This window comes from Anolis carolinensis, chromosome 5 (assembly GCF_035594765.1).
Source record: "Anolis carolinensis isolate JA03-04 chromosome 5, rAnoCar3.1.pri, whole genome shotgun sequence".
NCBI classification, from domain to species: Eukaryota; Metazoa; Chordata; class Lepidosauria; order Squamata; family Dactyloidae; genus Anolis; species Anolis carolinensis.
In genome coordinates this window covers 130,447,804-130,473,683 of record NC_085845.1, presented here as the reverse complement: position 1 = coordinate 130,473,683, position 25,880 = coordinate 130,447,804, and the positions used below count along the sequence as shown (strand labels likewise).

At 39.1% G+C, this 25,880-nt stretch overlaps 1 protein-coding gene across 1 annotated transcript; it reads right to left on the bottom strand.

Annotated features, from left to right (window-relative positions):
- Positions 1-4,428: 4,428 nt before the first annotated feature.
- On the bottom strand, positions 4,429-24,450 carry creld2 (cysteine rich with EGF like domains 2). The gene is made up of 10 exons (XM_008117119.3): positions 24,227-24,450; positions 20,136-20,218; positions 16,976-17,086; positions 13,776-13,867; positions 12,639-12,815; positions 10,735-10,830; positions 8,889-8,972; positions 7,064-7,159; positions 6,760-6,900; positions 4,429-4,931 (listed from the first exon to the last, which is right to left on the bottom strand). Exons 1-10 carry the CDS (start codon positions 24,344-24,346, stop codon positions 4,879-4,881), a joined length of 1,053 nt encoding a protein of 350 aa, XP_008115326.2. The 5' UTR covers positions 24,347-24,450; the 3' UTR covers positions 4,429-4,878.
- Between the last annotated feature and the right edge of the window lie 1,430 nt (positions 24,451-25,880).

Here is a 25,880-nt window from a genome sequence, read left to right as displayed (position 1 = left end):
CAAGTTTAACTAATTTACGACTTGGAATGAGGAAGTGCCGTCAGAGTGGATGATGAAGCAGCTGCTCCCCCCTGTGGCCAGAATCGAACATCCCCTCAGGAGAAGGTTAAATTGCCTCTGCGTCTGTCTGTCTCGGTCTCTGTTTGATGTGTTTATGGGCATTGAATGTTTGCCCTATGTGTGTATAATGTGCTCTGCCCTGAGTCCCCTTCGGGGTGAGAAGGGCGGAATATAAATACTGTAAATAAATAAATAAATAAATAAACAGTTACTGTCAAGGGGAAAAAAAGCTTACACAAGCAAGATATCGTCAGACATGTGGGAACTAAATATTAGGTCTAGGCATAGACCTATACTGGTAATCCATTTTTAGATACATAGGGACATAGAGTTACATCTTAACTTGGCTTCTACAAGTGTCTCTCTACATTGTAGAATTTGTGTGTGTGTGTGTCAGGAGCAACCTGAGTCACTTCCGGTGTGCTATGGAATTATGGGAGCTGTAGTTTGATAAGATACCAGGCTAAACAAAGACCTTGTAAAACTGCAACTGTCATGATGTACCCTACTATACCCCCATTAATTGGCAGGAAAATACAGGAAGCACATGTAATAGTAATGTTTAGTTCTCAAGGTAATCAACTCCCAAATAGCATCTTGTAATGAAAAGGCCCAACAACTGAAGAGTATTTTCTAACAGATTTCTCCATCACTAATAAAAGCTAATACAGTACTATTTGTTTCTCCTTGGTTTTGGCAGTAGTGGCTTCCATTGCCAGATTTGCTTTTGTAATTCAATATTTTCCCCAAAAGTTATTCTCTTATCAAGAGCATCCTCTTGTGGCTGAATATGAAACCGCTTCTGGTGTTTGCACCCACAGTCTGTTAAAACAAAAGGAAAGGGGAACTTAGTTTTCTCCAGCTTGGGTTGCTGTGAGTTTTCCGGGCTGTATGGACATATTCCAGAAGCATTCTCTCCTGATGTTTCGCCCACATCTATGCCAGGCATCCTCAGAGGTTGTGAAGTATATTGGAGGTTTATATATCTGTGGAAAGTCCAGGGTGGGAGAAAGAAGTCTTGTCTGTTGGAGGCAAGTGTTAATATTCACAATCTCCGAGGATAGAAGTGGGAGAAACATCAGGAGAGAATGCTTCTGAAACATGACCATAGAGCCTGGAAAACTCACTGCAACCAAGTGATTCGGGCCATGAAAGTCTTCAATAACATTTTCTCCAGCTTATTACTAAAGTGGCTTTGCCAAACGAGAACATGTAATAGTGGGGGTTATATGTGTGCATGAATGTGCACTGAAACCGCCTATGGAAAAAAATATGACACCATGAATTTCTTAGACAAGGAATGCTCAGATATGGTTTTGCCAGTTCCTTCTTCTGAAATACTGCATACAAACCCAAATATTTGTTGGCGTTCTTCCATCCATGCTTAGCTGGGCTGATTCTGCTTAGGTTCCATGATCAGACAAGATCTGGCACCTTTGGAATATCTGTCTCTATGGAGGTATTAACACCATAAAGTACCAAATACTGTCAAGAAAAACAGGAATAATTTCCTTCTCTAATAATCCAATAGAAAAGTGTGCACCAGGGCATTCTGTTGACATAGTGCAGGGAAGACACACTCAGATGACTTGCTCCTTTTCAAAACCTGTCCATAATTATTATTTAATATTGGGAAAATCATTAAGAGAATAATTTTACATGAGCATCACACCCTGATTTCTACAACTTGTTTTATAACACAGCTCCTTGGAGCATGTAGGATTTTTTAAAAATATATATTTTTATTTTTAAAATTATAAAACACCCACAATACGCATTACAAACATATACACATACACATACACAGACAACCCGCCACCCACAATACAATTACCCCTCAACCCACCCCCAGTGTGACCCACTACCTTGACTCCCGAAACTGAACAATGTAGTTTATGCATAATTTTGTTTAATCCTCTGTGCTTCTGGATCAATAATTTCCCCTTGTTTTTATTTCTTAGATTCCCCTGTCAGATATGCTAAAGCTTCCAATTTCTTTCAAAAACTTCATAACTTTCATGTTTCAGATTGCTAGAAATCTTGGCCATCTGTGCATAATCCCTCAATTTATCCTTCCAATTTTTAATGCTTAAAGTTTTTTCACCTTTCCAGTCACTGGCAATTGTTATGCATGCAGCTGCAAAACTGTACAGGAAGATTTCTCTTTCCGGCTGCACTAGTTCATCACCAAATAACCCTAATAGGCACATTCCTGGATTTTTTTTTTTTTACTTTGTTGTGGATCATTTTGTTTCATGATTTTTTTCCCAATAGACCTGCACCAATTCACAAGACCACCATACATGAAAAAAGGTCCCTTTCTGTATTTTACACCTCCAACATCTTGATTGTGATTTGTCTATTTTGGCTAGGAGAGCTGGGGTTGTATAACATCCATAAAACATTGTATATAAATTGTCTCTTATTGAGGCCGCTACTGTAAATTTGAAGCCTTTTTTCCACAGGTTCTCCCAGTTATAAAGTCTGTTTCTTTCTAGATCATTTGCCCATGAAATCATGGAGGTTTTTACTTGATTGTCTTCCAGGTTGTAACCTAGAATATATTTATAAAGTCTGGCTATTAAACCCTTTTTTTCTTTGTCTAGTAGTTTCCAGTTCTGATTTTTTTCAAAGCAAATCCCTCCTTTTCAGTCTTTTTAAATTTTTCACATAATTGGTGATAACGAAACCAGTCTTTGATACCCAGTTCATCTTTTCCTCTCAATGCCCATTGGCCATTAGTTCTGTTAATTCCCTGTAAGTTCTTACATCATCCTTCAAGGAGAGTCTCACAATAGTTTCTAATGGTCTCAACCACAAAGGTGTTTTCAGTTCCATAGCTAACTTGTACCTATTCCAAATATCTATTAGGCTTCCTCTAATTATATGTTCATTAAAAGCTTTATTTAGCCTCTCTCCTTCATACCATAGGTAGGCATGCCACCCAAATCGTAATCCATATCCTTCTAGGTTAAGTAAATTGGCATTCTTATTTATTATTTATTTATTTACAGTATTTATATTCCGCCCTTCTCACCCCGAAGGGGACTCAGGGCAGATCACATTATAACACACATAGGGCAAACATTCAATGCCCATAAACACATCAAACAGAGACTGAGAGACACACGCAGAGGCAAGTTAACCTTCTTCTGAGGGGATGTTCGATTCTGGCCACAGGGGGGAGCAGCTGCTTCATCATCCACACTGACGGCACTTCCTCATTCCAGGTCGTAAATTAGTTAATCTTGCCTCCCCACTTTATAAGTGGTACCTTATCTCCTACTTGATAGATGCAACTATCTTTCGGGTTGCTAGGTCAGCAATGAGCAGGGGCTATTTTTTATTTTTAATTGACGGGTGCTCACCCTGCCACGGGCTGGCCTCGAACTCATGACCTCATGGTCAGAGTGATTTAAGGCAGCTGCTCGACAGCTGCGCCACAGCCCGGCCCCTTGAATTATTCTTGAATTATATCCAGTCTTTGAGCCAGCTCATGCAAGCGGCTTCATAATAAGTTAAGTCTGGTAAATTTAGCATGTAGGAATTTTCGGATGGTTTGGTAAGATTTTGGGTTAACCACACTCTGTGCGCCATTGACCAGATTCTGTTCAAGGATATGAAAATATTTTAAAATATAAATATGGGGATAAGAGAAAAACCTCCCTATTGGTGTTAATAGCGAGATTTGTGGAAGTCTTCATAGTAGAGATTTATGTGGTGGAAAAAGTGGTGGAATATGTATCCTTACTTGAGAGAAGTGATAAGACAGCAACACTCAAGAGCAAGGGAGTTTTATTTAAAACGACTGTGTAGTTGAATACATTAAAAACAAAAATTGGCAGTCCTTTGGTATTCAACCAATAAAGCTTAAATACCTATTAGAAACCTTATCTTTACTATAAATAATTGGCTTAAGAGTGCTGCATTGGCAGAATAAGTAAGTGGTGAAGTGGCAGCTCATTTTCTCTCTCACTCACTTACACCAACCTTTGCTAGTTTTCTGCTGAATATGTTCTTGCTCTTAGTGAGTTAATGGTAGGTTTTACAATGTAGCTTCTGAACTGCACCACATTCTACAAAAACGACATAATACAGTTCTCAGGCTTAGATGACAGGATATTCATGGCTATAGCATGGCTTCAAGTACTGTAACATCCATCAGGATGAAAGTATATCATAGCTGCTAAGAGTCTAATACTACTAAGCTGAATCAGCAAACTATAATGAACGGCAGGCTTAGATTTCTTATCTCAAGGGGCCGAAAACTTAAAACACTCACAGCAGAGGTAAAGAAAGACCCTCAGCCGCCATCCATTCAATGAAAGTCAAACCAATCAGCCACAAAACAGACAAAACACAGAGCAGTCAAAATAAATCTTTATTGAATGCCACACTTGACATTCAGGTTACACAAGTGTTTTCCAATCACTCCCTTCCCTCCTCAAAGGAACCCTTTTTGCCAGTATTGAAAAGCCAAGTTTTAGTCGTAGAAAAATCATCCATGTCTATGAATATTTGATCTGGTGATTAATTTTTTCCATTGTTTCACGAGGAATTATGAGTGCTAGATGCTTGTGATTGTTCTCTCCCTCTAGTCACTTGCACTAGGACAATTTAACAGCAATATAAAAAGTAGCAGTGTTTACATTTTTAAAAGGAATGCAGCTGTAAGGGCAACTCATTGTCCACCTCCAAGGAGAAATATATCGGCAACATGCCCTCATTTAATACCATTTACATATTATTTCAGGTAGTGGTTGTTCAGTTCAATAATTTAGGCGTTTGAGATCAGTCTCTCTTGTCTGGGAATGTAGATCATAAGTCCTCATGTGCATTACGTGAAGAAACATTGACTGGTGTCTCCTCTTCTGTAAAAAAAAAAAATACAACACATCTTAATGTAACATCTACGTACATAGTTACATTATTAATATCATCTAGGATCCAGAGATGCACATGTTTTCATGCAAAAAGTTTTCAGGGGGAAGCAAAGGTCCTCTGGGAAGGAGAGCAAAAATGTCTTTGTACACGTAGTACATCATGTAATGTTTGGATCCTGGCCATTAAAAAAACCCACAAAAAATTACGACAATCCCATTTTCATTAAAACTATAGAGGAGCTTCCCCCAAACAGGTACTTTTGAATTAGACTAAACATGACTATGCTGTCAGGAATAATGGAGCTATAACCCAAGCAAGCTGGAAGGGGCAGACTGGTGAAGGCTGCCATATAACTTTTATCAAATATATTAACACCATAGTTTTAGCCTTGGGGATAATAAGTGGACTGAGTGGACCCTCAGTATTTGCTGGACTTTGGATCCAGGGCCCTGGTGGAGATACTAAAGTGTGTGGATACTCAAATCTAATTGTGTGCAAAGGCTTAGTAAAACAAATTCCCTTATATAAAGTGGCAAATTCAAGGTTTGCATTTTCAATGGAGGGAAGGATTACTTTCAAGCTATGGATGGTGGAATCTGTGGATATGGAGGGTTGGCTATATTGGGGGGGGGGTATAGAGAACAACCACAAATGATTTTCACATTATATTTTACAAGGTAAAAAAAGAAAAAAATTGAAACTAATTTTAGTTTACATTTTATCCCATCCTTTCAAGGAGCTTGGCGCAGGAAGAATAACAAAAACATAGAAACTTGGCCCTCTGTATTCATGGATTCTGTATACAGAAAATCAACGATCCACGGTTTGAATTTTTTATAAAAAATATCCCCAAAGCAAACCTTTTTTTGCCATTTTATATAAGGGACACACTATGTCATTGTATGTAATGGGACTTGATTAGCTATGGATTTTGTTATCCACAGGTGTCCTGGAAGCAAACCCCAACAGATACCAATAGCCCACTGTCACTTATGCTCAGCAATAAGCCTATAAAGTAATTTAAACTGAAAAAGTGACTTGCTTAAGGTTATCCATCAAGCTTCATGTCAAAGGCTGTATCCACACTGCCCTATATCCCAGGATCTGATCCCAGATTATCTGATTTGTACTGGATTATATGCATCTACACTGCCAGATAATCTGGGATAAATAGATAATATGGGATCAGATCCAGGAATATTGGGCAGTGTAGATTCAGCCTAAGTAAGTTACTTAAAACAGTGTGGTCCAACCTTTAGTTATCCGAGGACCAATCAAACTTTAGTATAGGAATGTGAGGGCCAGAAACATTCCAGAAAGAAAACAAATTACATAATTAATATTGAATTACATAATTAAAATATTAACATTGAATAAGATAATTAAAATATGTTTCCAGTAAGAAGGGCAAGGGCCAACAAAAATGAATTGGTGGGCTGCATGCGGCTTGTGGGCCACAGGTTGGACCACACTGACTTAAAACACCACATAGGTCCAACAAGAAGCTCTAGCTCCCCATGTGGGTACATGAGAGAAGCCTCCCACAAGATGGTAAAACATCAAACATCTGGGCGTTGCCTGGGCAATATCCTTGCAGACGGTCAATTCTCTCACACCAGAAGCAAAGCTCTTGACATATACACACACAAAAAAACCCAAGAAGCAAATACGTTAAAGGTAAGAATTAGCATGAAGACCAACGTTGGGAAGGATTTTTTTAAAGTACAAAAATACTGAACCTCTGTATACTATGCTAATTGAGTATTAATCAATTATTTTCCAACCATCATAAAAGTGGCTATGAAAGAGACTCACCATGTTTTACAGTTGGGATGCAGACACCGTCACTGTCTTGAAAGCCCTCTGCGCAGGCACATTTGTAACCACCTGGTGTGTTGATACAGTCTTCGTTTTCTCTTGCACACAATTTTTCAGAGAGCACACACTCATCCACATCTGCAAATTCAACATAATGGACAAAAACAGATTCTATTAATATCCTTGAAACTAAATGCTGAGACACCCTTGCGAAAAGACTGAGAATTAGTTCCAGAAAACAAAAGAACATTTGATACTGAGAAAAAAATCTGTATTTGACTTCATAAATCTAATACCTAACCTGTGCATTTTTCATCCTTCATTTCATAGCCGGATGTGCAGCTTTTACATCTGCTGGACCCCTCTCCTGTGCACTCCAAACAGCTTGGATCACATGCTAAAAATGGAAAGGACAGCCTATCATTTTCAAAACACAGGCAGATCCCAAGTTACCAACATCTAAGAGAAATTTATCCCTCAGAAAGGAAATTCACTCCTGAAAGAGTTACCATGGAGAAAAGGGGTCTCCACTGAAGATTTATCTCAAATCCTTGTTCTCACAAAAAGCAAAATGTTTCAAAATCCAATTATCACAGGGACAGAAAGAGAGCTGAAATCTTTTGAACAATGGCACAGACAGCTAAACAAAAACCACAGGGTGTTTATCCTTCCCTATGCTATCCAAAGCTAGCTGATTTTATATATATATGCGCAAAACATCATATTTAGTTTTCAACCATTTCTCCCCATGGATTGAGGCAAGGAACAAGATATTAAAATACAATCAGTTAAAAACACATAACTTAGTTAAAATGTCAGTTTAAACAGCAATATACAACCGATACATATGAAGACAGCCAGTACATAATTGAAAAATCAGCGTGATAGACTTGCCTGAAGAGATTCGCTTAAAGATTGCTTAAAGTAAAATGCTGATACTCACAGATATTTCTATGCAAATAAAGATTAAGTTGCAGCAGTAAGTGTTATTAATAACAGCAGATAAAGCATTGCCACAGGTGCTGTTTTCAAACACCCAGAAGCGGCTAGAAACTCCCTTGTCAATGGGTCAGTAACTCCACTCCACCTTTTATTATACATGTCAAATGAGTGCTGAATCCTATCTAAAATACATTCAGAACTGTGGATAGCTCATACACAAATCTCTGCAGTTCTGTATTTTAGGTCAGTATCCAAGGGTGTCATTTTCTTATTGCAAATCATATTTGCACTTGCAGACAAGTAGATTTGGCCTTGTGCAAGTGGCTGAATGCCTGAAGACTACAGGATGAAAGTGTGCTTCTTAAACTGTGGGTCCCAACTCCAAATGGAGTCCCCTTAGCTCAAATTGGGGACACAAAAAAATTGGAAACAGTGAAAAGTTTCTGAATGCCACCCATTTACGCAAATCTGTTAGCAATGTGCCGCATTTACAGTGGACTCTTCAGAAAATGCTTCAGCTGTACTCCATAAAAAGAGAAAATAATCTGTTTAGCAAGGCCTGCAAATGCTGATTAGGTTTCAGTAAATGTCTAATTTTTAAACCTGTTTTATATATATCTTGGGTCATGTAAAAATCTCTCAGTAGAAAAGGGGTCACGAGTAGAAAAAGTTTAAGAAGCCCTGTGCTAAATTAACACCAATCTGTCTGGTAATTTAATAAGACAACTTTAGATAATAAGAAATGTGACACATTTAAATTCTCCTGTTTCCCTAACCTCAGTTCTCACCTACTTATATCTTTTGCTCTGAACTTGGGATCCTTTTCTGACTTTGCTGGGAACCTATTCTATTTTGTTCTTCATTTCTCAGTGCAGTCAATATTTACTACTTGCCTGCCTTTTTCTAACATTAGCTCCACATCTTTTCCAGCAATAAAATTCTCTTTCTTCTTGTTAACTGTATATTTTTGTTATATTCCATTTTTTTACAACGATGAGAACAGGAAAACAGAGAAGCAGGTATATCCTGTATGTTATCTAATATTTTTTGAAATTAAACAGGAAGCACTTTTGTTAAGCAAGTCAGCTCCTTTCACACACCAGCGATAATATTTGTTTTAGCCAACAGAAAAATTAAACATTCTCCCAAGTTGTTTAAATTACATATATATATTGAAAAGAAACCTTTGCATGAGTATGAGCCATCCGTGTTTAAACAATATTGGTCAGTCTTGCAAGGAGAGTCCTCTACAGCACATTCATCCACATCTGAAAAGGTAAACATAAATTCAATGTCAGTAAGGTCTAGAAATGAAATATTGGAAGAAAAAATCTGATAGAAGGAAGGACTCTTGATTTCCTATTCCCACATCTGCCACAGGAACATTTTAGAAAGTTCTCCAACTTTAAAGAACAGGGAAATATAGCAACAGTAAAACGTCTTATCATGATCCTATCCACAGTTGTGCATTTGCAGGCACATCTCAGTCAACTAAGGGCTCTTCTACACTGCCATATAATCCAGTTCAAAGCAGATAATCTGAATTTTATATGGCAGTGCAGAAGAAGCCCAAGTCATTGACAGTGAAGCTTCTCGTTTCAAATGCTTTTTACATCTGCCCAACCCCAACCTTTTTCTTCTTGCCTTTTATCTTATCTGAAGTTTTATTTTGGCAGAACTGGCTATAGGAATATACGGCTATAGGGTTGGAGAAACACATATTTTCAGTGTCAGGTTGCAGCAGCATGTCTGCTATAAAAGAGTAAATAAAAAAGGCTTTAGTTGACAAGAAGCAGGATTTTATTCCAGTAATCCTACTGAAGCTATGTGTGTTTGGCTACAACAGGCAAAGTAAACAGCAGCTGCCTCCAATATCCCTTATCCAGGAACATGGAGAGTGAAAAGAGGACAACAAATTAGCTTTGGTGATACAGCTAAAGTGGAGATACCTTTTTCCTATGAGAACTCTGCTATGAGTGAATTTCCCTTCCTAAGGGTAGATTAACTTTCCTTACTTGTTATCTCAAGGGCAAGAAGTGAGATGAAATTCTTCTAATGAGGATACAGACAGCAGTAAAAAAGAAAACAGTGGCTCTACTCACTCCATACTAACCAAAACTAAAATAATAAAATGTGCATGGAGTTCTACTTTAAATGCAACTTGGACAGATGCTTAACGTTTTTATTTTTATGTATGCATCTAAATGCTTAAACATTTTCAACCCGGGGACTGCCTGTATTGTTAAATTGGGGGTGGAGAGGGGGCCTTGTTAAATTGTATTGATTTTATTTTTTCCTAGAAACCTATCCTTGTTATTTCTAGCTCTGGTACACAATTATCTGTTACAGAAGGAAAAACGTCCATTTTCTTCACTGAGATTTTCCTGTATGTGAATTTCAGATTACAGCTTGAGCACTGATATAAAACACAGATATAATGATTTGGGTTTTAGACTAGGAGACCAGGGATTAAATTTCTACTTTGCCATGAAAACCTACATCTGTCTTTTCTCATTATAGTGGCAAAACAATTCTACTGTGTGAAGGTAGTGATACAGAAGAAGAAATGGAACTTCTAACAATGTCTTGTAGGACTGAGTGCAAGCAAGCCATGCCCTTTTGCAAGATTCTGTGTTCTGCCATACCCTAATTTTCAGTCTTTTTTTCCTCTGCTCAGTCAGCCAGCATTTCACAAGCACTGGACATGCACAATCCTTGTTGATGGTTTAAATTGTTCACCCCAAGCTCCCACCCCAGCCCAAGCAAGCTGTACTGGTTGTAGAGCTGGGCTAGTCAACCATGGAAACTCATTGGGTGTATTTGGGAAAGTCGCTCTCTCGGAATTGAAAGTTCCATCTCAACAAATCTTGCCAAGAAAACTCTGACAGCAAGTTTTCTTTAAGGTTGCCACAAGTGACTTGAAAACACTCAACAACAGAGAGTATATACAATTAATGCACTTTAGTCTTCTAAGGACCTAATTCCAACTGAAGCAGTGTTACTAGTTTTGCAACAGCTTGACTCACTCACCTACACAGGCATCTTCATTTCTAATCCAGCCTTCTTTACACTCTTTGCAATCTGTATTAGTTGCGCCCGTGCATGTTTTACATGAATCGTGGCAAGCTGTTAAAACAAAGCAAAATATGGCAAACGTTTTTGTATGATTTTTTTCAAAAGAAATTTACTACAACAGAACAAAGGGAGTTCACTTCTTTATAGGAATATTCATGCTCAAGTCTCAAATTAGAAATTAGTCTTGCAGGAAAATGTGAGTCCCCTCGAGCCGCCCTGAGTCCCCTCGGGGAGAAGGGCGGGGTAGAAATATTGGAAATAAATAAATAATTGTGAGGAAGAAAAATAAAAACACTTTTCTATCCCACCCACTGCAAGGACATTTCTCTCTTCTGTGTTGTACAGTGCTATATTTAGCTTGACCTAGGGATTGATAGGTCTTTATGTTGATGTATACTTTGTGTGTGTGAAAGAGGAGAAAGATTCATCAGAGTGTAAAGGGGAAAGATGTACTCTTCTAACTTATCTTTAGTACCTGAACCCTCAGGTACAAGGATGGTATTATTGTTGGTTTTTAGGTCATAGTATGCACTTTCAACCCCAACATTAGACACACAGACCTTGAGAAGACCATGTTCCTTTTTTCTCCAGGTTTTTCATCCTTTCTCCTGCTCCACCAACTAACCCCACCACTAAGTTTTAGGTCAATGGTCTGCAATATTATGTCCAGAAGATTCCGTTTTCTTTCAGCATTAACTGAGGCTTTGTGTTTCACTAAGTTTTTTAAACAATATATTTTTCTACACTTTATTTCCTGGGATGAAATTTTATTTGCTCAGTGACATTTTTACTTTGTATTTTTTAAACATGTGTTTATTTTCTTCCTGAGAGGTTTTTGGTGAATATATTATCTAAAATTACTGCATGTCACAGCTGCTATATACTTGGTGAGCAAATTGATGTTTTAATCTTTATTGTCAATCCAAATTTAATATTCCCTCCTCTGTTTCCTGGCTTGGTTTATAACAAATAAAGATTGATAGAAATACGTAAAGCTGTAAGAAAAGCCTGCTCCAGAATTGCATTATAACAAACACATTCAATTCTCTTGCTGCTCAAATTTATATCATCTGTAGCAAGAATTTCACATTAAAGCTTAGCTAGTTTCCATTTAGCTATGAGACCTGCATTTCAGAATGAGGTAGGTTTCAAAAAACCAAGTATGTGTATTACATAAATAAACCTATTTTAAAAAAGTTACTAGTGCAAATAATTAGGTCAATAGTTTTGTTACACAGCTTTACAAAATGGCATGCTTTTCAATTTAATATTTAAAATAGATTTTGAAATTTATGCAAAGCATTTCACTATCAAAATAGTGAAACAATCATGGATGTGTAGCGTGAAAAGACTACCGGGATTGTAGGTAAATAAAATTCTGCGCACTTCAGTGCAATCAACAAAACAGACACAGATATTTTCGTAGGTCAGAAAATAATTGGATGGATACAAATTAGAGAGGGCTGGATCCAATGCTGACTTTCCCTTCTCGCTGTAACTTATCACCTCTAAAGCTGAATGAGAGAACTGCAAAACTCTTCAGAGTTTTGGGGTAGGTTTGAGGGCTCTAGGGAGGATGGAAAGCTAGGTTTTGTAATGCGGGAACCAAGTGTCAGTAAAGAATTGGGCTGAGTTATATCTGTAACAGTAGGTTATGGAAATCATAATGTGCAGTCTGATAAGATGCGTGAGACACAGGTCTAATGGGATCTCTGACATTTTCTCTTCCAGTGGCAGATGCCGCATTACAATCAATTTCAATTAAAAATGCATAAAGCTGTACCAGAAAAAAGTATTTGGAGAAATTTGATTCAGAGTGTCTTCAGGTGCCTTGTGACACTTCAAGCACATAGTTATACCTGTACAAATAGAATGTGTATCATTTCTGTAAGAGTTGTAGTAGCCATCGGAGCAGTCCAAACAAAATTCTCCTGTGTATTCATTTTTACAGCTGCACGATCCATCTCCGCTTCTTGTACCATCTCCGTCGCAGCGCCCATTTCCATGGCAAGGTCTTTCGGATCCCCCACGACAAGCTTAAACAATGTAAAACACAGCTTTAATTGTTTGCGCAAATACAATCCAAAAGCACAACTTGGAAGTGAAGTGTGCAAAGGAATAATGTTACTATTAATATGCCACTTTGGGGATAATGACAATATCAGTTTCTGCATTTAAAGAGTAATCCAACAAGTAGTAGTTACCATAGAGACTTCAGTGCAATGTATAATGTTTCTGCTGGAAGGGAGCATTTTAGAGAATCTTTGACCATTATTGTATTGTTTTAGGTGTGGGAAGCATTTTTAGAGTTATCGCTTCCCATTTGTAACGACTTAGATGTTTGCTATATTCAAAATCCACCATAAACTAGGAATGGGACTTGTGTGTCCTTCCATAGGGTGTTGAACTGTAACTTCCAGCATTCCTGACCATGTATTATGAGGTCTAAGAGTGATGGGAGTGGTAGTCCAATAACATCTCAAGGTCTGCACGATTCCCACCATTAGTGTAAATCATCTGGCCACAACCCAGCAAAGCCTTTTTGAATCCATAACTCTTTCCAGCTGTTTTTAGGACAAAATTTCTATATCTCTAAAATGGCTACATTGTTAGTCTTCTTGGAAACCCTTGCTGCTCATGTATTCCTGATTTCCTTTTACTGAAGCCCATACCTATTTTTGGAATATTCCACTGAAATCATTACTACTGGAACTAAATATATCTCTATCTCTATGTACCTACTTGAACGCTGGCCAATGATTATACCAATATTGCTGATTTACTGAATGTGATTATTGTACTTGGAAAAAAAACCCATTTGAGACAAGTCTTTCAATGCATCATCTATCAAATTCCCTTTAAATCCAGCTCAGCTCTAGATGCAAATGTTTTATTTTTAAGCAGAATTATGTCTTTATTGAATAAAGATATGAATTAGAAGTTATGTGTAATATTAGTATGAATATATACTTCTTTCAAAAACTTTGTTCAGTTACCAATACAGTCTGGTCCATGTGTTCCAGCAGGACAGCAGACTTCAATGGTTTCTATACAAAGCCACTTGAACAAATCAGGGTGCTTCTTCTTCCTATAAACAGGAGAAAATAATACATTTCATGAGCAAAACACAAGATTACTGTATGGGGTGCAGCTACACTGTAGAATTAATGCAATGTGATATTGCTTGGTTCAAACTGCTTTAATCCAATGATATAGAAACCTGGGAGTTGCAGTTTTATAAGGTTTTCAGCTTTTTCTGCCAAAAAATGGTGCTGCCTCACCAAACTACAAATTCCAGGATTCCATAGCATTGAGGTAATGCAGTCTGAATTAAGCGGTGTCACACTACATTAATTTTACATTGTAGATAGACCCTGTGACTGCTTATGTCTGCAGGGTTATATTAAATATTACATTTTTGCCTGAAAAGGGAAAAAAACCCGGTAGAAATTCTAGAGAATATTGATTCAAATTGTCAGTGAGAATTCCCCAGTTAAACTCCATAACCTTTAAATAGTTTATTGCTTTATCTTACCATGTTCCAACACTGGCTCATGAAATTTTTTCCTTTCTAGCACACTTCCTCACAACCCCCTTGTTGACATTGTAAAAAAAAGACCAATGATTGGTACTAATTAGGTTTGTGCACAGACTCAGGTTGGCCGGTTCCCTTCAGCCAATTCCGCTTGTTTGACCATGTGTAACAGCAAAGGCTGAGCCGCCATGTTTTTTTCACCCGAAACGGCCCACATGGCTTCCGGGCACGGTTTCTTGCCTTCTATTTGGGAGCACATGGAGCATGCTTCCTTAACCCCGTTGCTGAAACCCAGACTCCCTTGAAAGGAAGAAAGGATCAGCTCCAAGGAATGGAAAGGGGAGCCTTGTAGGTTCCCCACTGCCGCCAATGGGACAGATCTTTCCAGATCTTTCGGCTGCCTAGCGAAAAGTTATTTCCATTAACCAATTTTCGGGAGGCTCCCAAAAACGGATCTGGATGCCCAACAAAATTGGGATACTCAAAATGGATTGCCTTCCAGCCAAATTGCACAAGCCTAGTACTAATATCAAAGAATAACAAGCAGTTGCATTACTACTTCCTTTGTGTTTAGAACAGGCATGGGCAAACTTCGCCTCCCCCCGGGTGTTGTGGGAGTTGTAGTCCACAACTGGAGGGCCAAAGTTTGCCCATGCCTGGTTTAGAAGCAGGTACCCCATATCATTTATAAAACTGCCTATTTTCCCAAGTAAGAGATAATTGGAAATCTCTTATCAAATTTTTAAAATACAAACAGGAAGGTATATCACAATGACGAAAGCTGAACTCCGTATTCTGGAATATGAAATAAGAACATTAAAAGCTGCCACACATTGGTACTATTAACTCTAACCGGAAGCAATTTTTCAGGGTTTCAGAGCAGATTCACTCTTAGTCCTATCTGGCAATTCCTGGCAACTGCTCATCCAAGTTCTCAATAGGCCTCAAATCCAGTGTGTAAGTACAGACAACCCTGCTCCTGATTCAGACACATACGCTTTGGGCTGACCTATTTTTCATCCCTTTTTGACCTTTCAAACTTCAAAAGTAATAATAGAAAATAGATTACTTGCCTGACACCTCTACATAAGTTAGTTTGTATTCAAAATTACTTAGTGTGTGTGTCATAAAAACAACGGAATAAGAAGAAAAATTTTCAGGTATATTTAAACTGGAAAGCTGGTGTGGCAAGAGTACAGCTAAATATTTATATGAGGGGAAACCAATTTGCCTATCTGATCCTAAGTGGAGTGGACAGAGCTGTTATTTTGATAATCCACCTTCTTTAGCTTTAGTGTGAAAAATTATCATGAATCTTACAAAATAGTCTTGGTCATTACAGAATGTATTATACCCATGCCAGTACCTTTAACAGCCACATACATCAGGACTAAAGTAAGGTTCACTAGAAAAGAAAATGTCCACTCATAGGATTTTCAAGCATCCTTATTTTTTTCTTAAAGCTACAACAAAGAATGGCAAAAATGTTCCAACTAGTAAATTAACTTGGTGTTTCAATACACTGTTTTGTGTGTTTATCTTAATTAATTCATGACATTTCAGGTTAATACTTTGTACTTCTAGAGGAGCTGGGCTGTGGCGCGGGCTGGTGAGCAGCCTGATGCAATAAATCACTCTGAACATGAGGTCATGAGTTCGAGGCTAGCCCGTGGCGGGGTGAGTACCCATCAATTAAAAAATAAAAAATAGCCCCTGCTCTCTGCTGACCTAGCAACCTGAAAGATAGTTGCATCTATCAAGTAGGAAATAAGGTACCACTTATAAAGTGGGGAGGCAAATTTAACTAATTTATGACGTTGGAATGAGGAAGTGCCGTCACAGTGGATGGTGAAGCAGCTGCTCCCACCTGTGGCCAGAATCGAACATCCCCTCGGGAGATGGTTAAATTGCCTCTGCGTCTGTCTCTGTCTGTCTCGATTCTATGTGTATATGGGCATTGAATGTTTGCCCTATATGTATATAATGTGATCCGTCTGAGTCCCCTTCGAGGTGAGAAGGGCGGAATATAAATACTGTAAATAAATAAATAAATAAAATATTTTTGGGAAAACAAATAATTTGGAACAGCAATATTCCTGCAGGGTTTTCCTCTGGTATTGGCTTCAACTAAGCAGAAGGTTGTTAGAAACCGTCTCAATTTTCTGTACTTCTCCGACTCCCACTTCCTTGACTCCTATTTTCTTCCTTTCCTTATTTCACATACCGATTACAAGATTTAGTCTGATTCTCTTCACAAAAATCCATGCATATTTTGGTTTGCACATTTTCAAATGGATATACTTATTAATGCGTGTTTACTGTTCTCAAGCACATGCATCCAAGCAGTCTCGCAGATCATAAATGAGGAAAAAATCAAGTTAAAAATGGATAAATGTTAAAGCCTATGGCATCCCTACTTTCGAGACAAGCAGTAATTTTTTAAAATCCTCATCTTGTCTATATTACTCACAATTTTGTGATTAAAGCCTGTCAGATTAGCAGTGCCTTACAAAACTAACAATATGTCAGGAAATTGTTTTATACATGGAATGTTTTAAATTATCTTTTTAATTAAAACTGTACTCTGCCTTTGCCTTAAAACTCTCTATTCCATTATTGAAATCACTACAATAAATAGTATTATCACATTCTTTTGCTCACCATTTGAACCACCAGGTCTCTATATGCTCTTCATGTTCCTCTACCATGTTGTTGCATTCAAAATTACTACCATCACACAGGTTCTCAATGATTTCTACAAGACGAATTTCACTACATGAAAAAGATGAAATAGAATCAAGTTATAGCTCAACAAAATAAACGATGCCTTCTTTACAAATAAAAAATAAATAACAGTTATTATCAGGTACTGCTATCACATAAGCTACCAACATGAAGTCTGATTTTTAAATCCAGGATTTTGGAGCTGATGGCCATCCAAATATTTTGGACTACTGTCCATGCTGGCTTTCACTTCTGAGAACTGAAAGCTCAGACATCTAGAAAATCAATAGGTTTTGTGTGTTTAAATTTGAAGAGGGAATAGGTGTCTCACTGCAGCTTGAAGTAACCTGAATATTCATGAGTTTAACTTGGAATATACTTCCAAGTGCAACCTATCACATCTTGTAGTATGCTTGAGTTCATAGAAACTAATGCCACATAAATGGAGTTCATTTCCAAAATATACCATATTGAAAATAAACAGAAAAATAAATATAGGTGGCAGCACCTATATTTAGCTACAAGTAGAATATTATGCACAGATCAAAATGTATCAAATCACTTTGGAACAGGACTTTATAGCAAACTAGCTGTGCCCGGCCACGCGTTGCTGTGGCGAAGTCTGGTGGTATGGGAAATAAAGTATTGAGGAATTGGTGGTAGTTAAGGTCAAGGGTAAAGGTTTTCCCCTGACATTAAGTCCAGTCGTCTTACTCTGGAGGTTGGTGCTCATCTCCATTTCTAAGCCGAAGAGCCGGCGTTGTCCGTAGACTCCTCCAAGGTCATGTGGGATGACTACATGGAGCGGCGTTACCTTCCCGCCGGAGCAGTACCTATTGATGCACTCACATTTGCATGTTTTCGAACTTCTGGGTTGGCAGAAGCTGGAGCTAACAGTGGGGGCTCTCTCCGCTCCCCCAATTCAAACCTGTGGCCTTTCGGTCCAGAAGTTCAGCAGCTCAGCGCTTTAACACGCTGCGCCATCAGGGGATATTATTTCCTAAAGGTTGTGAATATACAATATTTCTGATTGGTTTTTTTTGTTTGTTGGAGGCAAGTATGAATGCTGCAATTAGGAAAAATGATTAGGATGTAATGTCTTGCAGCTTTAAAGCCTGGCTGTTTCCTCCCTGAGGGAATTTTTTGTTGGGAGGTGTTAGCTGGCCCTGATTGTTTCCTGTCTGGAATTCTCTTGTTTTCAGAGTGATGTTGTTTGCGATATTTTATGTGCTTCTACTGTCTGTGGCCCTGAGAAAACAGGATTTGCCAGACTTTGATGATGGGAATACTTTGTTGGGAGGTGTTAGCTGGCCCTGATTGTTTCCTGTGTGGAATTCCCCTGTTTATTTACTGTCCTGGTTTTAGAGATTATATTGTTCTGCATTATTCTATCCCAGTAATTATTTCATATTAAAGAAGAATCTCACTTATCCAACATTCGCTTATACAATGTTCTGGATTATCCAGCGCAGTCTGCCTTTTCATAATCAATGCTTTTGTAGTCAGTGTTTTAAATTCATTGTGATATTTTAGTGGTAAATTTGTAAATACAGTACAGTAGAGTCTCACTTATCCAACATAAACGGGCCGGCAGAACGTTGGATAAGCGAATATGTTGGATAATGAGGAATTAAGGATAACCCTATTAAACATCAAATTAAGTTATGATTTTACAAATTAAGCACCAAAACATCATGTTAGACAACAAATTTGTCAGAAAACGTAGTTCAGTACACAGTAATGCTATATAGTAATTACTGTATTTATGAATTTAGCACCAAAATATCACGATATATTGAAAGCATTGACTACAAAAATGTGTTGGATAATCCAGAACGTTGGATAAGCGAGTGTTGGATAAGTGAGACTCTACTGTAAATACTACATAGCATTACTGCGCATGGAACTACTTTTTCTGTCAAATTTGTTGTATAATATGATGTTTTGGTGCTTAATTTGTATAACGATTACCTAATTTGATGTTTAATTGGCTTTTCCTGAATCCTTTCTTATTATCCAACATATTCACTTATCCTGCCGGCCTGTTTACGTTGGATAAGTGAGACTCTACTGTATATTTCTAATCTTATATTATCTGCTTAGAACTGGATTATCTGAGGCCCCTTCTTCACAGCTGTATAAAATGTACACTGAAGTGGATTATATGGTAGTGTGGAGTCAAGATAATCCAGTGCAAAGCAGATAATATAAGATTATAAATGGGTTATATAGCTGTGTGGAAAGGCCTTGGGTCTACACTGCCATATAATCCAGTGCAAATTAGATAATCTGTGGAAGAAGCCTAAGTGAGGCCTAAATCTGCCTGTCCCCTAACTGAAACCTGGCTGTCCCTTGGTTGCTAGGCAACCAAGTGGGCAGAGATTAGCCCTCTAAACTGGCAGCAATTGGATAAAAAAATTATTGCTCTCCCTCTAATTAGGACTTTATTTTTCTTTTCTTTTTGTTGTATCAACCTTGAGGCGTGGATGATGGGTTGTGTTGTCAAATTTTGAGGTTGGGGGGCCTGTACTTTTGTTGTTTTGTGAATTGCCGTGATGCCATCACTCTTTTATATATATAGATGTATGCATATCTTCTGGATGTTATTTTTGAAGTCCTGTAAAATTTGTTCAGATGGATTTGGTACCTTTTGGAAGCAAACTCGGCATATGTGTTTGTTTGTATATTCTTAAGATGTCAGAAGTCTTTCTCATTCCCATCTGTCTTCCAGAAAAGCGAAGTGCTCGCTTTAAAATAGTGGGTTTACTTAACTTTTTCAAGATTTGAATTCTATATTCTAAGTCCTGTCCCACTGAACTTTATCAAAATTTTAAAACTACAGTATGTGCTTCAAAGCTGGGGCAGACATTTATTGTGTTCTTCCTTGAATAAGAAAATTGCAAGCATCAAATTTCATGGACTCCTGACTTATGCTTCTATTTCTCTTGCAAACTGTGAAATCCTCTGAGACAGAATGCATGGATATAGAGGGCCAACTATACAGCTTTGTTCAGTTTTAATTAAATAACACAATCAGCTAGACCAAAATATCACCTCCCTGACAGTGAGGAAATGAGAGAGAAAACACATACCATACCTGGACTCATATTTAGATAGTGTCTTTTCTTCCCAAGCTGTATTGCCACCTCCAAAGTTCTTTTTTGCAGTATCTGTTAGACCCTGCAGAACACAAAATACATTTATGTTTCATATATATAATTTTGTGCATGAAACAAAGTTTGAGCCATCAGAAAACAAAGAAAGGGGTCACTAGCTCAGTCACCCTGATGAAGTTTCATTTTTGAAGGATTTTCAATTTCTGGATAAAGGGTGCTCAACCTATACTAACCAGGGTTGCCCCTGCTTAATTTCAAACGAGATCAAGTGCCTTCAGAGGAGTGGATCCCAAATGCTGGTTGCCCAGGTGTTTGGGACTTCAATTCCCAGAAACCCCAGATAGTATGGCTAGTTGCCAGGGATTCTGGTTTCTTAAAACCAGTTTTAAAGTATGCACACATATGGTTGGTGGAGACGAGGGAGAGGGCCTTCTCGGTGGTGGCCCCCTGACTTTGGAACTCCCTCCTAGGGGATATTTAGCAAGTCCCCACAATGTCCTCCTTTTGCAGGGATTTGAAAACCTGGGTGTTTCAGCTTGCATTTGAGAACGCCTAGTTATAAATGCTCAGTCTCTAGGTTCCCTAATAATATTTGGTTCTCTGACTTCATCCAATGCCCGGCCCTATGATATGCTATTTGCACTATCTCATGTATGGCCCTTTTACAGCCTGGTCACGCCCATTGTACCACTGGCAATTGGTTTTGTTGAATATTATTTTGATTGAGCTTTATGCTGCTGTTTTATATTCTGATGTTTTATTTAATTGTGTTTTACCTGGATTGTTATATTTTATTATATTCTTATTTTAACTTTGTTTTTGCTTTGACTGATAGTGGTATTTGTACAGTAGAGTCTCACTTATCCAAGCTAAACAGGCTGGCAGAAGCTTGGATAAGCAAATATCTTGGATAATAAGGAGGGATTAAGCAAAAGCCTATTAAACATCAAATTAGGTTATGATTTTACAAATTAAGCACCAAAACTTCATGTTATACAACAAATTTGACAGAAAAAGTAGTTCAATACGCAGTAATGTTATGTTGTAATTACTGTATTTACAAATTTAGCACCAAAATATCACAATATATTGAAAACATTGACTACAAAAATGGCTTGGATTATCCAGAAGCTTGGATAAGCGGGGCTTGGATAAGTGAGACTCTACTGTATTAGTATTTTGTGGGCATTCTGCTCCGTATGTAAACTGCCCCGAGTCCCTTTGAAGAGAAGGTGGCAGGGTATAAGAATAAAGTTGTCGTTATTGTTGTTATTTTTATTCCAGGCTTTAAACAGCGTTTCCAAAGCTTTCCCCAACATGCTGACTGCTATTTTAAGGGAAGAGTTCAGCACCTTGGAGAGTTCAACTGAAGTTCAGATTAAACTCCAGAATGGCTTGACTAACATCTCTGACTACCTGGCAGTAGTTTTAATTCTATTCTATGTATTTTAACATATGAATAGTAATATTATTGTGCTCTGGTTGTGTACTTTAAATAAATCATACCCCATCTCAAGCCATGAGAAGAGGAAAGAAAACCAATACAATTCATTATTATTACTAGTGCATATACCTGCCATTGCTTGGGTGTCAGAGGGGAGGCTGCTCCCTGCTTCCTCCCTTCTCCAGCTCTGAGAAGGCCTGCCTTACAATATCTCCACACAATGCTCTGGCAACAGTGGGTAGCCTCTTTCTTTTCATTCCTTCATTTCCCTCATCCACCTTCTCCCTCTCTTTTCTTCCTCATAAACCTTCTTCCCTTTTCTTTCTTTCTTTATTTCCTGAGCCTTCCTCCCCTCCACTAATACCATTCCCACTTTTTTCCTCTTCTTCCTTTCCCTTTTTCTTTCTCTCCTTCCTTCCCTTTTTCTTTCTCTCTGACATTTTCACTTCCTTCCTTTCCATTCTTTTTCTTTTATTCCTTTCATAGAATTGGAAGAGACCTTGTGGACCATCCAGTTCAACCCCCTGCCAAGAAGCAGGAAATTCGCATTCAATGTACCCCTGACTGATGGCCATCAGTCTCTGTTTAAAAGCCTCCAAAGGAGGAGCCTCCACCACACTTTGGGGCAGAGAGTTCCACTGCTGAACAGCTCTCACAGTGAGAAAGTTCTTCCTAATGTTCAGGTGGAATCTCCTTTCCTGTAGTTTGAAGCCGTTGCTCCATTGCGTCCCAGTCTCCAGGGCAGCAGAAAACAAACCTGCTCTCTTCTCCCTATGACTCCCCCTCACATATTTATACATGGCCATCATGTCTCCTCTCAGCCTTCTTTTCTACAGGCTAAACATGCCCAGCTCTTTAAGTCGCTCCTCATAGGGCTTGCTCTCTTTGCTAACCTGTATTCTATGTGCTTGGATGTATGAGAAGTTATAGACTTGTGATTTTGGACTTTCACAAAGGAGTTCGCTTTACACTTCAGTGGAGGTGGATGCATGTTGCTATTAGATTCTTCAATAGAGAAGTATGCTTATGGACTTTAGTAAGTACAACTATACTTAAAGACTATGGACTACTGATTAAGAATGATACCCTGTGTATTCAACACAGAGAGAAGCTACATCCTATCCGTAACTGAACTTTGATAGGAAATGTGCTGTATGGTGAATTAATACAAGATGTTTATGGGTAAACAAGATATGTTATTTTTCAAAGACTTTGTTTTTTTTATCTCTGAGTGCATATTTTGAACTAAAAGGTTTTCAGGAAGTGTATATGTTTTGGGCAACTGCAATTACAATTGCAACTTCAACTTCAAAGAAACAACCATCCTCTGCTAACCAAATATATGTTTGTAGTGGCATGTCTTTATCCTTGGCAGTCCAAAAACATGTTCTTTAGTTAAACAGCTGAGTTACCTGAATGCTTGTGAATATCACTTGTTCAAAGAGCTGACTTCTAACAAGTTCATGCTTTTTATAGACTAGGGGTTTTCAAAAGGTGGTCTCCACATGTTCATAAGAGATTCATATTTGCCAAACTAATGTGGTATCATTTTTCCTTTCCCTTTATTTCCAAAAGGTTATTTCTCCAGAGAGTGGGTGCAGTAATTCTCAATACGTTCCAGCTTGTCAACATCCCCCTTCAATTGCGGTGCCCAGAATTGGACACAGTATTCCAGGTGTGGTCTGACCAAGGCAGAATAGAGGGGTAGCATGACTTCCCTGGATCTAGACATTAGACTCCTATTTAGGTAAAAGGTAAAGGTTAAGTCCAGTCGTGACTGACTCTGGGGGTTGATGCTCATCTCCATTTCTAAGACGAAGAGCCGGCGTTGTCCATAGACACTTCCAAGTTCATGTGGCCGGCATGACTGCATGGAGCGCCGTTACCTTCCCGCCGGAGCAGTACCTATTGATCTACTCACATTTGCATGTTTTCGAACTGCTAGGTTGGCAGGAGCTGGGGCTAACAGCGGGTGCTCATTCCGCTCCCGGGATTTGAACCTGGGACCTTTTGGTCCACAAGTTCAGCAGCTCAGTGCTTTAACACACTGTGCCATCAGGGGCCCAAGACTCCTATTTATGCAGGCCAAAATCCCATTGGCTTCTTTAGCTGCCGTATGACATTGTTGGCTCATGCTTAACTTGTTGTCCACGAGGACTCCAAGATCTTTCACACTATTGCTGTTGAACCAGACCTTCCCCATTCTGTATACACATACGCATGTCACCTAGCAACAGCCAATCCGCTTCACTCCCCTTCCCTTTCCTGTCACATGACAGAGGGCCACTTCACCTAGCCACAACCAACCCACTGTGTTGCTTCCACCCCCCTCAGCTCTGGGCTCAAAAGGGGTGGGTTGTTTAAGTCCAACCCCCTTCATTATTTTAAGTTGAATATTTAAGGGTCTCTGTGTTAGGTGTTGTTCAGATCCATCAAACCAGGAGTCTTTGTGGTGGAAATCAACTAACCAACATATAGGCTGATGGCATCTTTTAGCTCCTCGACCAGGTTTCTGGACTTCAATTCCCAGAAGTCCCAGCCAGCTGAGACAACTTCCAGGAATTCTGGGAGTTGAAGTCCAAAATGTCTAAAGTGATGACCACCCTCCTCCGGTCGCCCCCTCCTCACCTTGCCAAAGCGCTCGCTGATGCCGCGGCAGGTCTCGCAGGCCTGTCGGAGCCGCTGCTCGGAGGCGACGGCCAGCCCAGGCAGCGCGAAGGCGGCGAGGTAAAGCACGGCGAGGGTCATGGCTCCGCGGCTGGCTCACTCGGCCCTCCGGCCGGGTAATCCCAGCGACAGGACGCCGGCTCCGCGCCGGGGCCATTCAGAATCCTCATGCGCGCGCCGCAGCCAATCCCGAAAGCGCCTCGCGTTCGGAGGCTCGGACGTGGTCCAATCGGAGCTCGCCACGCTCTGAGCCAATAGGAAGCCCACGTGTAGAGAAAGGGGAGGGGGGATAATGAATTCCCTGCCGCTGAGCCATAGATTTACAAAAAATTAGACTCCCAGTGCATTAAAACTTCTGAGTTTATTTTTTTTAAAAGGAAATGCCCTTGAACTGTGAATAAGCTCCACGTGGTTAAACGTGGAACTGGCAGAAAAAGGAGGACCCTTCAGCGGATCTCAGTGATAGACTATAAACTAGCAGGCATTCCCTCCTCCAATGTGAGACGGGAAGTTGCTGCCAATTGCGAGAGAAATAAGTTTGAACACCGTGAAAGCCACCCACTGTATGCTTATGAGCCTCATCTTGTTATAGACAATGCGGTCGCTGTTGCCCATTTTTTTGGTCTAACATGATTTAGCTGCTTATGCTCCCTTTATTTTATCAGTTTTATGCTTTTTTATTTATGCAATGCTTTTATTTATTTATTGATCATGTCAGAAGCAAACCGAGGATGCAGTTGTAATGTATTTAAAAACATAACGTTAAAAACTTGACATTATACTAAATGTCCTTTGACCAATACCTGGCCACTTGAAGTGCCTCTGGTGTTGCTATAAGAAAGTCCTCCATTGTGCATGTGGCATTATTTGTGCAATGCTTTTGACACAAAATAAAGTGGATCTCAGTGGCATAGAAACCTGCTGCTTATTGGATTATTGGATTATGACTTGTTAAGATCAAAACCTATTGGGTAGCAGACTTGCAGAAATGTTCCTTTAGTTTATTGCAGTGGTTCCCAACCTTTGGGCCTCCAGGTGTTTTGGACTTCACCTACTAACAACTGATAAGCTGGCTGGGATTTCTGGCCCAAAGGCTCCATGAATATTTTTTTTTCTACTGAATGCTCTCAGCAGACAAAGATTCAAGTAGACTTCTTTAAAATAACGTATTTGTTTCACTAACAACTTCATGTATTCAAATATACAGGTACATTTCTTGTCAGGTTAAACTTTAAAACATTTCAGTTTGTATCTTTAACTTATAGTCTTTAACAGTCTCTTCAAAACTATATTGCTCTGTGCAGCCTACTTCCAAGGGACTCAAGCCTCAACTGTCTTCTAACTCCTAACACTGGCTTCTGTAGACAGACTCAAGCCTCAACTGTGTTCTTTAACTGTCATACTTTGGAACTGCATTCCAAACAGTTATTCAACCAGTCACGTGGTCTGCAGCCCGTCCCACTGCTTTAAGTACAAAGAGCTAAGAAACAGCAAACCAAAGGAGACATAGGTAAAGGTTTCCCCTGTCCGACTCTGGGGGTTGGTGCTCATCTCCATTTCTAAGCCGAAGAGCCGGCGTTGTCCGTAGACACCTCCAAGGTCATGTAGCTGGCAT